At 41.6% G+C, this 16,417-nt stretch overlaps 1 protein-coding gene across 1 annotated transcript in view; it reads right to left on the bottom strand.

The window, feature by feature from the left end:
- LOC137353168 (ryanodine receptor 1-like) overlaps positions 1–16,417 on the bottom strand; it is a 535,610-nt gene that overhangs the window by 179,719 nt on the left and 339,474 nt on the right. Inside the window, exons 62-66 of the mRNA XM_068019216.1 lie at positions 15,521–15,570; positions 4,957–5,017; positions 4,385–4,623; positions 1,395–1,476; positions 153–283 (exon numbers count right to left, since the gene is read on the bottom strand). Coding sequence (XP_067875317.1) covers positions 153–283; positions 1,395–1,476; positions 4,385–4,623; positions 4,957–5,017; positions 15,521–15,570 — 563 coding nt within the window. The remainder of the gene's footprint in view (positions 1–152; positions 284–1,394; positions 1,477–4,384; positions 4,624–4,956; positions 5,018–15,520; positions 15,571–16,417) is intronic.

Raw genomic sequence — 16,417 nt, 5'->3', positions numbered from 1 at the left:
TAGCTTGGGCTAGGTGTGAACCAAGATCCCACACATCTTTAATTAATTTATATTTAATCATTCATTAACTCCTCCCATCAACTAAATTCACAGAATACAATGAACTATAACACTCGGTAAATGCAACACAATTTGGTTCCTCTTGTACTTACTGGTTCTTTCCCGTGGTGACTTAGTGTTGTAAACTGAGCACACATTATGTTCATTTAAATGATGCTCAAGGAAGGCCACTGGCATGGCAGCAGCCAGTTGGGCAAGACATTCACCCAGAGAGGGACGCTGCCTGTGGAAAAGGACCAAAATTAAATTTAAAAATTGAAATAAAAACATTCCGAAAATCTGTTAACTAAAACAATACAGTAATTCTAAAGGATGTCTCAATTCGACAGCCACATTAAAAACAATGGGAGTGAACATCAGGTTGCTAAACAATAAAGTTGGGATGATAGCGTGAGTACCGATGTATCTGGATATGCAAGATGCATGACAATTGTAACATCGATCACTTCCCATATTTTCATTGTTGAGCAATGAAGACAATTTTATTTCACCAGTTAAAAATACAATGTTGCTTACAATATTGTAAGCAAGGATACAGTCATGCATCGTAGCATTGTCATCCTTGAGGTATTGGTAATGACTAATAAATCCAAAATCAAAACCTTTTCTACCTGTAATCAAGTTAATCACATCATATGTCTGAAGTCCATAGCTCAAGAAGATAGAACTTAGCAACTCCAACTCTGGAGATGACTCCAGAGGACCAAATTCATAAATTCACTCCATCAGCAGGGAGTCCCACCTGCCGGAAGTGCACAGGAGGTAAGTGTGGGCAGTGCACCTGTGATTTCCTGCTGTGCGCAGCCAATAGTTAAGGTTCTTCACAAGCAGCCAACCTGGTAAAACTGGCCTATGTGTACCTTGAATCTAATTTATGAGGAGAGATTAAGGAAGTCAGGCTTGTTTTCAATGTAAAAGATGACTTTCAAAGCAACCAAATTCTAAGTTTTTAATATTGCTAAGGAAACTGCTAAAAGTTGATCAGGGCAAATTATTCACGATCAAAAATGGTTAAATTTCTTAATGAAGTAAATTAAAAATTCAAAAGGTTAGGAATAAAGTGGTGAGTCAGGTGAAATTTTCATCCACAGGATAATAAACTTGTCAAATAAGTAGCCAAAGAATGTCACTGAAGTCGACATCATACAGAAATTCCAGGGTATATCTGGTGACAGAACGGATTGAGAGATTATAGCAAAACGGTAACTAGGCACAGTTAATCTCTTTAAAAACAGACAGCCTGACTAGGCCTAACTGTTTTTTCCTGTTCTAAAAACTCTTAAGTTCCTTGCCCATAAACTGGAAGTCAGACTTGACATAGCAGTTTGAAATACCTTTCCACATATGGGTTCTTTGTGGTTCCAAGAGAATAAATACTGGACAAGATTCGGTAGCAAGAGACTTGAACATCGTCCACTGAAAAATAAGAAAAATATCAAACAATGTTAGCACATAACTTTTATAGGGGTGCCTATATAAAATATAAGTTGCTCAGATACAAAAAAAAATTCAGCTCAGTCATTTCCTAAAAATATAGCAGTGAGATACTGATACAGTATCCTGGAAGAGGTTGTTTGCAACTATTCTATAATTGATCATTATTAGTTGAACCAAAGTAACAAGGAATAAATTTTCTTCTTCACCATCTAGGTGGTAATCCCATGGAGCAGAATGAATTACTTCCACTGATTTCAATAGAATATATATTGGGCAGGTTCTATAATGGATAAGCAATCTGCTTTGCTAGATTAACATCCAGACAATGAAGTTGAAAATCTGCCCCAAACCTCTACTGTGCTGGCTATTACATTCATTTAGTATTATCTCTGCTGCAATATCATTATATGTAAGCTGAGTTTTTGGGACTGCAATGCATGGACAATGCAGGAAAGTGAATAAACCACCTTCCAGTAACCTCTGCCTACCATTGCCCCTCACAAAAAAAAGTGCATCTGCTTCCCTTTACCCTCTCCTGCCCTCCGCCCTAAGCACATACATTTATTCAGCTAGTATGATAATTCATTATGACTTCAGCAAGTAATCTAAAGGTGAACTAGTCCAGCCTCTGTAGAACAAATGAAACTATCATTAGAGTGTTATTGCTGTTAATAATGATAAACTTTAAGAGAACACAGACAGGCTGATAGAATGGGTGAACACATGGCAGCTGAAATTTAATGCAGAGAAGTGTGAAGTGATACATTTTGTTAGGCAGAACGAGGAGCGGCAATATAAAATAAAGGGTACAATGCTACCAGGAACAGAGAGATCTTGGGGTACAAATTGTTGAAGGTGACAGGCAGATTGCGAAAGTGGTTAGAAAGGCATATGGGAACCTGGGCTTTATAAACAGAGGCATTGAGTACAAAAGCAAGGAAATTATGATGAACCTTTATAAAACGCCGGTTCAGCCTCAACTAGAATACTGTGTCCAATTCTGGGCACCACATTTGGGAAGGATGTGAAGGCTTTAGAGTGGGTGCAGAAAAGATTTACGAAAATGGTTCCAGCGATGACAGACTTCAGTTATGTGGACAGACTGGAGAAACTGAGGTTGTTCTCCTTAGAGAAAATAAGTTTAAGAGGAGATTTGATGGATGTGTTCAAAACCAGGAGGGGTCTGGACAAAGTAGATATGGCAAAGTTATTCCCATTGCTGGAAGGGTCGAGAACCAAAAGATACAGTTTTAAGGTGATTGGCAAAAGAACTAAAAGCAACATGAGGAAAAACCTTTTTACATAGCAAGGGATTGGGAGCTGGAATGCACTGCTTGAGTGTGTGGTGGAGGCATTCAGTTGTGGCTTTCACAAGAGAAAAAAATATGCGAGGGAAAGGGCGAGAGATTGGGGCTAGCTGAATTGCTCTGCCAGATAGCCTGCATGGACTCGACAGGCTGAATGCCCTCTTTCTGTAACCATTCTAAGATTCTCCCACTTTATGGAGGTATGGAAAACCCTTCTGATAATGCCATTCCTTTGCTTTCCTGTGCTGAAAACTAAGGGGTACCAATTCTGAATCTTAGCAACTGGTGACAGCAATTAGGGATGGAGAGGGCAGAGAATACAGTGAAATCATTCAACAACTTTCCTTCTCTCTTTACGCTCCTGCAGGTCTTAATCCTTTGCTTTGATATTTAAGCACCACTGTCCTACATGCCCCAACCCCTGAAATTGCTTGTAACCATGCAGTTATTATTGTTTACTTCTCAACAGCTACAATCATATCGCTTTTTAGTCATGGGGAGGGTGAAAGGGAAGAACTATAACAAAGCCCAAAACTATCCTCACCAAACATCCACAGACAAAGATCAATAACAACCAGCAGCAGGAACCCTGGCCAATTTTCTCCTCCCTAGCCTAGCTCAGCCCAAATGTATTATAATCTTACAGCCAGTATAGCTACTTTAGGCAGAAACTGGGGATCGAACTTGGGATCATTGCTGCTTACACAACTCAGCTACTTACTGAGTAAGCTCACTGAGTCACTGCAATAGCCCTTGTAGTTTTACTATTAAACTGTTACTCAGCATCAGTCCTGTGAATTTAAAACAAAAGGTGTAGCTGCATTACACGAAGCAGAGGATATTCAAAACTGATTAAGTTGTGATAGATGGCTTATGTTTATTTGATGAAAATTTGTAAATGTGGGTTGCTTCATTGAAAAGTAGGTGTACATTTTATATTGCCTATCAATAAATATCCAGAGCAGAATGAGGATTTCTAGTAGCAAGGGAACATTTGGCTGTCAAATGACTTATTGACATAAGTACCAAGTTTATATGCACAACTAGTCATTGCACACATCTGGCTGAATTTTGGTCTGGCGAAGGGAGTCCCGGTGGCAGGCAGAAGGCGAGCAGAAACCCCACCTTGGCCCTCTGTCGGAATCCCCTTGTTATTTAACAGCAGGTAGGCAAGGGATGAGCTCCCGCCTCCAGAGCTGCCAGCCAATCGGAAAGCCAGCAGCTCCACTGGGAGCGGTGGCTACTGCCGGTACTGCAGGAAGCTCTGCAGCATTGAAGAGTGAAGACGACCCCGGAAGAGGTAAATGGGGTCGGGGTCTCTGGGGCCATCTAGGCAGGTCCTGACGGCTGGGTGGGGTTCGGTGATGTCTTCTGGGGGGCGGTGATCATCACTGGGGGGATCCTGGATTGCCCCCAAAGGCGGCATAGAAATTCATAATGGAAAAAGTTGACAGGAAGTTCATGGCAATAAAAGATATTTAATTTATTTATTAAGTAACTGGTTACTGATTGAAGTGTGAAATATATACGTGCATAAACACTAGAAAAATGTTGCTTGCTTTGCACTTTTCGATACCTACAGATGATATCATCTCCGAACTGATGCTGTGACAAGTGATCATACAGTGAGGTAAGTATAGGCAAAAGAGCCACTGTGGTGTAGTTGACATTCTGAGCAACTCCTTTCACTTGAGTTCGACTCTGTGATACTTTTCCAAGCTTCAGATTCTCCACAGTTTTCTCAATATCTTCGGAGGCTCCCTCAAAGAATGACCGCAGACCTGCTTTCACTATTTCAGGACCAGATTTCATTACAGTCCTATTAACAAGTAGAAATGTACATGTATCAAAGTTTGCAAATTTCTAACGAGACAAATTTAAAAAATATATGTCTGCCGAAGGTTGGCTATACACAGACAGATAGTGACTACATGAGCAAAGCAGTTGGAGATTACCCGATGCCCATAGAAGCATACCCCCAACCAGGAAGTCAATGCCTTTGTGGGTGGGCAGGACATCAATTGAGATAGAAAATAATAAAAGGATTACGAAGGAAGATTAATAATACCAGAGCTGAACTGTCACACATGCTTAGCAAGCATGCCAGGCACAATTAAAATCCAGGGCTTCAAGGACAGAAAAATGCACTCACCTGGCATCCAAAGATCTTGCCAAAATATGCAAACAGTTTATAACTGCAGGGCCATCAGTACCTGTTTAATAAATGAGAACGGTTGTACACTTAGTCAGACGTGTGCTAAGAATGTTCCAAGCCTGTTGTTTTAATAATACTTTTTGTAACAAATTAACACATGCAGTGAGAATGTGGAAATTGCACACAACTTTTGCTCCCACTAAAAAAACAATGCCAATATCTGTACTTGCCACAATAATTAATGAAAGTCTCATAAATCAACAGCTCTTTTCAAAATATGTCATAAAAATTGAGATGACTTAAAATTTTCTGTATATTTTGCTTGGATCTTTGAATATTTTTGTTTAAATGTATATTATGGTTTAGTGGCAGCACTCTCGCTTCTTGAGTCAGGGTTCAAGTACCAATCCAAAGACTTGAACACATAATCAAGGTTGATTGTTCAGTACTGAGAACGGATGGTGTGTTGCATTGTTGGAGGTGACATCTTTTGGATGAGAAATCAAAGCAAGGCACTTCCTGCCTCTTCAGGTGGACGTAAAAGATCCCATGGCACTATATGAAGTGCAGGGGAGTTTCTCCTAGTTTGCAGGCAAAGTTTACTGTCAACCAACATCACCAAAATTGATGATCTATACATTTATCTCATTGTTGTTTGTGAGAGCTCATTGTGCACAAATTCGCTGCTACGTTTGCCTATTTTACAACAGTAACTACATTTCCAAACCGAATTCATATGAATACAAATTATTTCTTTCTTTAACTTGTGAAGGTTAATAACATTAATAAGAGGATAGATATGATGCAGCTAATAAACCCAATAGTGCGAGAAAGAGAAATTATCAACTGATGTATGACATTTACTTAGCATGTTTTAGTACACACAGAAGAGTGTCTGCAGAGACTCATCGACAGGATTGCGGCTGCCTGCAACGAATTTGGCCTAACCATCAGCCTCAAGAAAACGAACATCATGGAACAGGACGTCAGAAATGCTCCATCCATCAATAACGGCTACCACGCTCTGGAAGTGGTTCAAGAGTTCACCTACCTAGGCTCAACTATCACCAGTAATCTGTCTCAATGCAGAAATCAACAAGCGCATGGGAAAGGCATCCGTGCTATGTCCAGACTGGCCAAGAGGGTGTGGGAAAAAGGCGCACTGACACGGAACACAAAAGTCCGAGTGTTTCAAGCCTGTGTCCTCAGTACCTTGCTCTATGACAGTATTTATTTTAATCTCATATGAACTGACTGACTCACTAACCATTGCAATAGAAGTTTTAAAAAAGGAAAAAAGTAGATTATAGACCTTAAATATTGTTGTGATCATTCTTTGAATAATATATTTTAATGTACAAATAAACATATCATCCACATGGTGAAATTATGGGAGACAGGACTTTTAAAACTAACATCCTGGCACTAGATATATGAACCACATATTTTTTCTAAAGTTATTTTATTTTGCTGTGAATTTAGACCTCAATTCATCTGAGACAGGCAATGACACACCAAGTATTCTCGACAAAACATTATACCTAAAATGATAAACCTTCACATGTACCAGGTCAGAGAAAACTAAAAAGGGCTGGTAAAGAGGGAGCATAGAGGACATTCAGATTCAGCAAGTGAGGAAGACCTCACCGTACTCACTCATTTAGACAGTGGAATTAGAAAAATCTCTGACTTTGTTTGGAGGCCACCATGTCACCATGTTGCCTACTCAGATGAGGAAAGCAATTCTTTATAAACTCATCCATATTACCATTAGAGTTGCTAAATGTAACTATTAAAAGTATCAAATGCTGTTTTCATGCCTCCTTGAGCAGTAATTTCTCTGGTCCCTTGCCATTTCACCTCTCTTTCCATCCTGATGGCTTAGTTACCAGCTCATTCTGAAGAGAAAATTGAATTTTTGCTTCAATTTTCTCTGCTAACTTATCCTGATGAAATGTAATCTTGATGAATCCCTTCATCACTTTACCCTGTTCTATGACCATTGAATGAAGTAATATGTTTTATCCTTCCTCATGACGGTCAGATCCTTCATTCTCTGGACTTCATCAAGACCTCAAGCCTAATGATATTCTTCTGATCATAAGGAGCTGTGCCTGTGAAACAGATTATTTTATGACTTTCCCCTCCTATCAACTCAGGTGTTCTGCAATGCTGTGTTCTCTCATTCATTCCGATTCGCCTTCACTTTTAAGCTTTTGTTCAATTAATATTCTTAATCTCATTAGATTCTTGAAAGAAGCTCCTACATCTCTTTTATGCTAAATCTGCCTCCGATAAGATTTGTATTTACTCTTATTAACTCTTAACTTTCTGTAAAACCTGTCCAATCTGTTCCTATATCTGGGAAGGATCTCAGCACCTTTCATACTCTGGCAGGATACAAGAATGTTTTTTTGCCCAACAATTCCTTTCTTACCTGTTATCTTCTATGTCTCTCTCCAATGCACCCTTTCTGGTCTTTATTCATTTTGTGCAGACTATTATGGTAATTGCTCCTTTGAGCTTTCTGCAGCTAATGCCCTACTCTGCTCTCTCCACAAAACACACACATTCCTTACCTACCTCTTCCATTTTTTTCCTTGGCTCTTAAAACCTAGCATGGTCTTACCTAATCACTGTTTCCTGATTTATCTATTTCTTTACTCCTACTGTTCATGTTTGGTAGTATCCTGCACTATTAGACTTGGGATTTTACACAGAAAAAAACAATCAAACCCCTATGAGTGTTTGGAAGCTGATACATGGGACACTGAAAAGGCCAGTTGTTGCTTTGACTGGGTGAATAACTTTTATTAAAGTGAAAATGTCCACTGAAGCATGTATTTACATGGAAGACAAGAGTATTAATATGAATACTAACTGGTTTCAAAGTACCTCCAAAGACTAATTAAGTTGCTCATTGAATTATTTAAGCTATCAAGTCACAAAAATGACTGCGTGAATAGGAAGTTTGATGACTATGGCCATGATATCAGCTCCAAAGCCTGTTGGTAATGGTGGGTGGGGCGTCCTATATCACATGGGAAGCCCAGAGGGTGGTTGGAATCTGGAACCCTTACAATATTTAAGAAGTATTTAGATGAGCACTTGAAATGCCATAGCATACGAGGCTACGGGCCAAGTGCTGGAAAATGGGAGTAGAATAGATAGGTGCTTGATGGCCAGCACAGACATGATGGGCCAAAGGGCCTGTTTCTGTGCTGTATAACTCTATGACTCTATGAGAGGCTAAGTTCAGCATATGTGTCTGTAGCATTTTAATGCAGGCACAACATTATCATTTTACTTCTGGGTTTGCTGTTAAAATTGAGCGGGAGAGGGCATGGTGTGGCTCAGCACGACACAATCTCAACTCCAGTATTTAAAAGGGCCAATCCAAAGATAGAATTTGGAGGAGTAGGAAGCAAGAGAGGAAGAACTTTGACAATGGATTCAGGATGATCAAGAAGAGTTGTGCTCAGCATTAACAATGCCTCCTCTGATGTACTGCTAGAAGCATGAGGAGCTGCTGAGAGATACTTTTTCCCAGCAACAGGAGTAAGAAATCTGCTGCTGCCGCAAAGAAGGTGCGGCTGGAAGTTGCCCAGAAGGTCAGCAGCAGAAGTATTGTGTCACTCTCCTGGATTTAGTGCATGAAATGCTTTAAACACCTAGCCAGGTCAGGAAAGCTGTGTAAAGGTGCATATTGACCTACATCCTGTTGTGTACATCACCGCACCCCCTCCACTCTGCTTAGTGATACAGGTTTGACATCACTCCTCACACACACTTACCTTGCAAGCACACCCATCCATCTCTTTCAATGCACTACCTCACATTCCGATTTATCAATCCACTACTTGCACCCTTATACAATTTGATGCTACTCCCGGATAGTCACCCTCACCAAATGCACTCTTTCCATCGACTGAACTTGCTATTACAGTCACTCATAGGTCTGCTCTTCGCCACCAACCCCACCCCCCAACCACTGAAGGCGACAAAAATACAAAACACAAGGGAGAGGGAGAGAACCAGAAGTGGACCTTCACAGATCTCACAACTGACAGCTGGTGAGGGAGAAACACAGGGTTCAGTGACATCTCATCATCCGTGGCCATTGGAGATGGAGACCTCCCAGCTACCAATTAAATACAATCCACACACGTCATACAGCACTCAGCCACATTGACATGATTTCAGCAGCGAGAGAAATATCATCTTCAAATTGCAACACTTTTGCCTTGCCAGTACTAATTCATATCTTTTTCCTCCGACAAGGCCTTCACACATGCAGAAGTCCATGGACCTCATGAACGACAAATCCTCAGAGTAGCTTATTCCTTCTGAAAGGGTGTACCATCACAGGACTCATTCTTAGCTCAAATACTCTCAGTTCCGTAGGACCGATTATACAGATAGTTGGGTTTTACGCCACACAAGTGAGCAGCAGCAGACATGGTGACAGAGAAAGCTGTGGAGAGTCCGCAAAGTCTACTCTCCAGCACTGTTTGGCTGGACAGATACTGTACCCCGGGAGCCATCAATGAAAAGGATTATCATTGAGAAGCACCAGAGAATATGCGCTATGTTGACAAAACTTCCAAGCACACTGCCCATGATTACAGAGGGAATGGAGCAGTCCAGGTCACAGAGCATTGTGATGTCTTCCTCCATAGACAGTGGCCAACTCTGTGGAACATCAGCTGGGGAAATCAAATGAGTCTATGCATGCCCGGACCATTGCCATTCACACTCTGGATACCAATACATCTGCCACCTCAAATAGGATTACATATACTTTAGCTTTGGCCATGTGGATCCATACAAAGCTGCTCTCCAGATGTGCGGTAGCAGTGAATTGTGGCTGGCTCACGAGGGAGATGATGACGAAAGGGAACACGAAAGTGGGAACTCAGCTCAAAACACTTCCACTTCTCACCAGCTTTCTCCAACCGTCCCCCCCATAGTCAGTATGTAACATGTTGCCTCCTGTCCAGATGGGTGAGTCTGCCCCTGCACGGGTAGGTACCAGGTGGAGCAGTCTTTGACACGACTCTCACTGGCTCCAAAATCTAGAGGCTGTCAGCCAAGAGCATCTCAGCAATCAGTGTATGGATCTCAGCAGCCTGCCTCTATCTCTGTTAAAAACCACAGAGGTTTCACCATGTAGGAGCAGCAGGAACAGGAAGAGTAAAGCTTTGTAGTTCACCAAGGGCATCCACATGGGAGTGTGAGAAAATGTTATGTGGGGAAGTTTCCGTTCTTTAGTAGAATCACATAAACTGTATTACTTTGCACCACTTTTCCACGTTGCCCATTCTTGGTTTCTGACTGGCAACTCGTTTTGCTTGATGATAAATGAGACGACTTGAACTGACTGGGTCCAATAGGGGGATGTGCAATGGGTGATTGGTTGTTTGCACTGGAGAGGGAGGGTGGTCGGAAGAGTGGGCATTGCATGTGGTTCTGATGTCTGACCAGTGGTTCTGGTGTCTGACCAGTGGTGATAACTAACTGAGCCTTGTATCCCTGGCAGCAACCATCCCTGAGAGCAATGTGAGAAATTGGTGCTGCATTGGCACCACCACCTTCCTTGTCTTCCTCCTCTTTGATTTTCTGCAGACAACGTGAGTTCTGCGCCTTGTTCCTTCTGCAGTTCCAAACCTTGCTGCTGTGCAATGTTGTGTAAGCCACGACCATTCTGATCACCCTGGCTGGTGTATACTGAAGGGCACCTCTTGATCTGCCAAGGCCTAAAGCGCTTCTTCAGCATGCTGATCATTTGCTTAATGAGACATCTGATGGTCTTCTGGCTTTCTTTGTAGCACTCTTGGGCTTTATTGATCAGGTTTCTCACAGGTATCATCAGTCAAGCTTGAAGGAGGAATCCCTTGTTTGCTTCCAGGTGCAAAGACATCAGGGAGTTTAGACTACCAAAGGACAAAAGCATCATGACAGTTCCCCAGAATTCATATGGACTTCTACATTAATATCTTTTTGTGGTTTCACACCAGCTGCACACTGATGGATTGAAAACCCTTGTGGTTGATCAGGGAATGCACTGCTTGGCACGTATGTACAGTCAATGAGGCCAGCTAGAGATGAAAATTGTGCTCATTCATTCTGACTGGTTAAATTCACAGAATTGCCAGCCCTAACAAACAGTCCATCAGCCAACTGCCTAAAATCAAAACAGCAAGTGCTGGAAATGTTCAGCAGGTCAGGCAGCATCTGTGGAGTGAGGGAGTTAACATTTCAAGTGATGACCTTTCACCAGAACTGGAAAAAAAATTAAGAGATGTAACTGGTTTTCAGCAAGTACAGAGTCAGGGAAAGGTTAGGAGATGGCTGTGGGGTGGGAAAAAGCAAAAGGGATGGTCTGTGATAGGGTGGAAGGCAGGAGATATTAAATGACAAAAGGGATGATGGTGCAAGACAAAAAGAGATGGTAATGGGACAAGTAAAGAAACAAAAAAATGGGATAGTGGAATCATTACCAATAGTTGCTGTCCAAAAAATGGTGGCAGAGGTTATGACTAGAAATTGTTGTACTTGATTTAGAGTCTGGAAGGCTGTAAAGTGCCTAACTGAAAGATGAGGTGCTGTTGCTGGAGTTTTCGTTCAGCTTCATTGGAACAGTGTCGAAGGCCAAGGACATATAGGTCAGAGCAGGAGTGGGGCAGAGAATTAAAGTGACAGGCGACCAGAAGCTTGGAGTCACGCTGGCTGACTGTACGCACTGCAAAGAGGTCATCCAATTGGTGTTTGCTCTCTCCAGAGTAGAGCAGGCCACAATGTAAGCAGTAAATACAGTATAATAAATTGAAAGAAGTACAAGTAAATCACTAAAATAAAAGCAAAATACTGCGGATGCTGGAAATCTGAAACAAAAACAAGAAATGCTGGATTCACTCAGCAGGTCTGGCAGCATCTGTGGAAAGAGAAGCAGAGTTAACGTTTTGGGTCAGTGACCCTTCTTCGGAACACTCCGAAGAGGTTCCGAAGAAGGGTCACTGACCCGAAACGTTAACTCTGCTTCTCTTTCCACAGATGCTGCCAGACCTGCTGAGTGAATCCAGCATTTCTTGTTTTTGTTACAAGTAAATCACTGTTTTTCCTGGACAATGGGAAGGAAGGAGGTAAAAGCGTAGATGCCGCATCTCCTGTGCTTGAGTGGGAAGGGGAGGGGTTTTGGGAGTAATTGAGAAGTTGACCAGGGTGTTGTGGAGGGAATGGTCTCTTTGGAATGCTGAAAAGGGAAAGGGGAGGGATGGGAGAGTAGGGGAGGGAGGGGAGGGAGGGGAGGGAGGGGAGAGTAGGGGAGGGAGGGGAGGGAAATGGAAGATATGTTTGGTGGTAGCATCATGCTGCAGATAGTGGAGATGCTGGAGGATGATCCATTGAATGTAGTGGTTGGTTGGGTAGCAGCAAAGATCGTTGTTTTGGGAGGGAGGGGAAAGGGTGAAAGCAGAAGTGCAGGAACTGGAACGGACACAGTCAAAGGCCTTGTCTACCACTGCGGCGGGGAATCCTCAGTTGAGGAAAAAGGAAAAGATATTGTGAGCACTCGCACGGAAGGTGGCATCATCAGAACAATGTGACAGATAGAGAAACTGGGAGAGAGAGCCCTTACAGGAAGGGTGGAAACGCTAGGTAGCCATAGGAGTCAGTGGGCTTATAGTAGCTATTGGTCGATAGCCTATCCCCAGAAATGGAGACAGAGAAGTCAAGGAAGGTGAAGAAAGGGTGGAAACTGGAAGCAAAATTGATGAAATTTTCCAGTTTGGAGCAACAACAGAAAGTGGTACTGATACAGTCATCAATATACTGGAAAATGAAGTGAGGGAGGGGACTGGAACAAAGTATGTTTCACATGCCCTATGAAAAGGCAGGCATAGCTAGGACCCATATGGGTTCCCATAGCAACACCTTTTATTTGGAGAAAGTGAATGGAGTCAAAGGAGAAGGTGTCCAATGTGAGAACAAGCACAGCCCTTTCTTCACCTTCCTTGACTTCTCTGTCTCCATTTCTGGGGATAGGCTATCGACCAATAGCTACTATAAGCCCACTGACTCCTATGGCTACCTAGCATTTCCACCCTTCCTGTAAGGGCTCTCTCTCCCAGTTTCTCTATCTGTCACATTGTTCTGATGATGCCAGGGAGAAGAGGGTGGTAGTGGATGAAGAGGAGGAAAACAATCAGGCCATCCTGAGGGGGATGGAGCTGTAGAGGGAATGGACGCTTGTGGTGAAAAGGAGACAATTACAGCCAGGAAAGTGAAAACTGTTAAAGTGGCAGAAGGCATTGGAAGAGTCGCTGATGTAGGTGGGAAGAGACTGGATAAAGGGAGAAAAAAGACTCGAGATAGAAAGAAATCAGTCACCTGCCATATTCATTTTTGTGGAGCCAACTGGGAGATCCTAGATATGTCTCTGGCAGAGCCCTGGAAGATCAGGATGCAGAAACTGAGGTGATGGCCACTGGTAACACCTGCCCACCAGGTCTAACAGGGAATGGGGCTTTCTTCGAGGAGGCTGTACAGATCTGTCACCACCTGACACAGCAGCCTGAGCCTCTAGAAACACTGCAGTTCAAATAGGTCAAGGAAGCTCAGCATCTGCCTCTAACCCAATTTTGCAGGTATTGCCTCCTGTGAGGTGCACCCCTCTGCTTCAGAAAACCTCCAAGTATGGAAAGTAAACTCTCAGCAGAAGTGAGAGTCATGAAAAGACCATTTGCAGTAGCTGGTAAGAAAGCAGGAGATTTTCATGACTTAATTAGCCCTGCTAATTGCCACTGCATTCTTGCCTTGGTTGTACTGGCGAGTTTCAGGAAGCCCACAAGAGCTGTGGACGCGTCGTTAAATTTAAAAGTCTGTTGCAATATTGTTCCTATTGAGCGATTAGCATATATTAATAGGCACCCCACCTTTCACAATGGAGCTGCGCACTACCAGCCTAATGTGCCAGAGCGAAACGCAGAAGTTGGTCATTTTGAGCCAGCTTCTGCACATGTTTACTTTTGCAAATTTTAACAACCAACCCACAGTTAAACCCCTGGGCTCCAAGTTAAAATTCCCCCCTTTATTACTGATATTAAGCAATAGTAGGATTGTTCTGAGCTGGAGAAATAATATGGATCACATGATTCCTACGAGGTTGTGGTTCTCCCATATGGATGATTGCCTAATGCCTTTTTTTTTTAAAAAAAAAGGGCTGCTGAACAGCAGCAGCTTATAACAAACACTGAAGGGAGAAAAAGTAAGCTCAAAATGACTATCAGAACAAATCCAATATTCAATGGCATAGATGGAACCAATCATTTATATTGTTCTGTTGCAGTGTTTCTGAGCTACCAAGCAAATATATTAACAATCAGTTTTGATATAAGAAGGCTGTGTTCTAGTTCAAATAATGAATATATTCATTTTTCATCAAAGGAATCTACATTTTTTGTCAGTCATATTAGAGATATTCATAAAGCTCAACAAAACTGAGAAACTAATTTACTGTTGAACACTAGCTGTTACGCATGTTATCCTAATCAGATATGACTCCTGCCTACTCAACAGGATGATATTTAAATTATATTTTAATGACAGTAGCTAATAAATTTAGCAATCTTACGACCCACCCATAAATGCCTTATTTTTAAAGAGTACTTTTTTCCTCTTTATAAGTTAAAAATTGTAACCTTTTAAATATATAGTCCTGAAGCATACATGGAACATGGACTTCCTTCCCAAACCAAGTGCACCTGTTATACATATTTTATGAAAGTGTACAGGCACTTACACACAGAGACACTCGCAGACAATTTGAAATTATTAATTTTCCCCAGTTGTTTCAGTTTGTGAAGCAAAGCCTTGTTCACTTGCACAGAATTTCTTTGCTTTTTAAGCTAGAAATAACATTCCTACTGTTCAAGAAAATTTCAGTCCAAGCTATGGTGACACATTTAACTGCACACAGCACCAAACAGTTAAGTGACATAGTACAGTATTTGCATGTGCCTATACAGGCACACAATAATACATGCACACAAAGATGAGCAAATGTTAAGGATAAGATACTTGTATAAAATTAATGCCATCTGAACACCTGCTCACAGCACAAGAAACAGAAAATGAGGCAAAAGAAACGGAGATGAAGCCCATAGCTTTCTTCTGAGAGCTTCTGAGTGAAGCACAAGCTGTTTTTATGATGATCTTTTAATTTGATAAAACTGGGTCTAAGGGTTTGCTGCTGCACTACTTTCAGAAATTTAAATGCTTAAATGTTGAACGTTGGCCTCCCAGAATCTGAATTAAAAGACCAACATAAGATTAGCTAAAATGTGCTCAAGGGGATAAAGGTGAAGTACAAGTACATAACACGTTCTACATAAAAGATTTCAAGTCATTATTTCACATAGTATTGTTGTAACATTTTTGTTGGAGGAAAGTAAAGTTTTACATATAAAGAAAACAAACCCAAGCTACAGACAGAATGACAGCATGACTGAACAGTAGAAGCTTCAGAAAGTAACACTAATCTCCAACACTCCATGCTGCTTACCAAAAAGGGAGACTCTATGTCTGATCAAAGCTGCGAGTTTGCAGAAGATACTAAAGCAGAGAAACAATCAGGAAGAAAATAAGTAAGAAGATGTGAGAACCGGTAGCAGCTATTACCATTAGAGAGGAATTACCAATCAGAGAGCCTAAAGCATATCAGGCTTGGCTAGTTTAAAAATGTGCTATGTATTGGCTAGTTCGAAATGTGTATTTTCCTTTACTTGTAAGTTACACATCTCTGATAAGTAGATAAAGTTGCTTCTTTAACACCAACGCCATTAGATATCAACCCAGGACAGGGTATGATTCACTCATCCCATAATAAATGTTTCACAAAGATATCTCATTTTAAAATACATTTTTGCACCTTTTCCTCTTGTGTCACTTTAGAATACAATAACTTACCACATCAGCTTTCCCAGCACCTCCTAGCCCCAGTCTGAAGTAAACCAGAAGACAAAAGCTAACAATATATTCCATTTGTACTGAGAACCCTGATGGTACCACAGGATGCTGACTCAAATGGCAAAATTCACAAACTGTAAATTGAAAATTGTGATTATTCATAAAAAAAGATGCTAAAAGGTGTTTGTTGTTGAAGTGTGAACTGCTGCCTCTGCTGGAAGTGCATGTGTGGGCAGGATCAAGTTCAGCTGTGATGCCCCTGAAGCTCAAAAGCCTGCCAATATTGACAGTCACACAAGTCACTGCTGAGGTGCTGCAGGCTGTGTAGCACCTTTGGAATCTTGGCACAGCAAGCATGAATGCCTTTGCCCCTGCCTCAGCTCATCTGCTGCTGAAGTCCTCATTCATGACTTTGTCACCTTTAGACTTGACTATTTCAATGCACCCCTGGTTGGTTGCCCACATTCTACCCTTCATAAACTTGAAATCATCA

The sequence above is a fragment of the Heterodontus francisci genome, chromosome 40 (assembly GCF_036365525.1).
Source record: "Heterodontus francisci isolate sHetFra1 chromosome 40, sHetFra1.hap1, whole genome shotgun sequence".
NCBI classification, from domain to species: Eukaryota; Metazoa; Chordata; class Chondrichthyes; order Heterodontiformes; family Heterodontidae; genus Heterodontus; species Heterodontus francisci.
The sequence above is the reverse complement of the archived record's forward strand: the minus strand, read 5'-3'. Positions and strand labels throughout refer to the sequence as shown.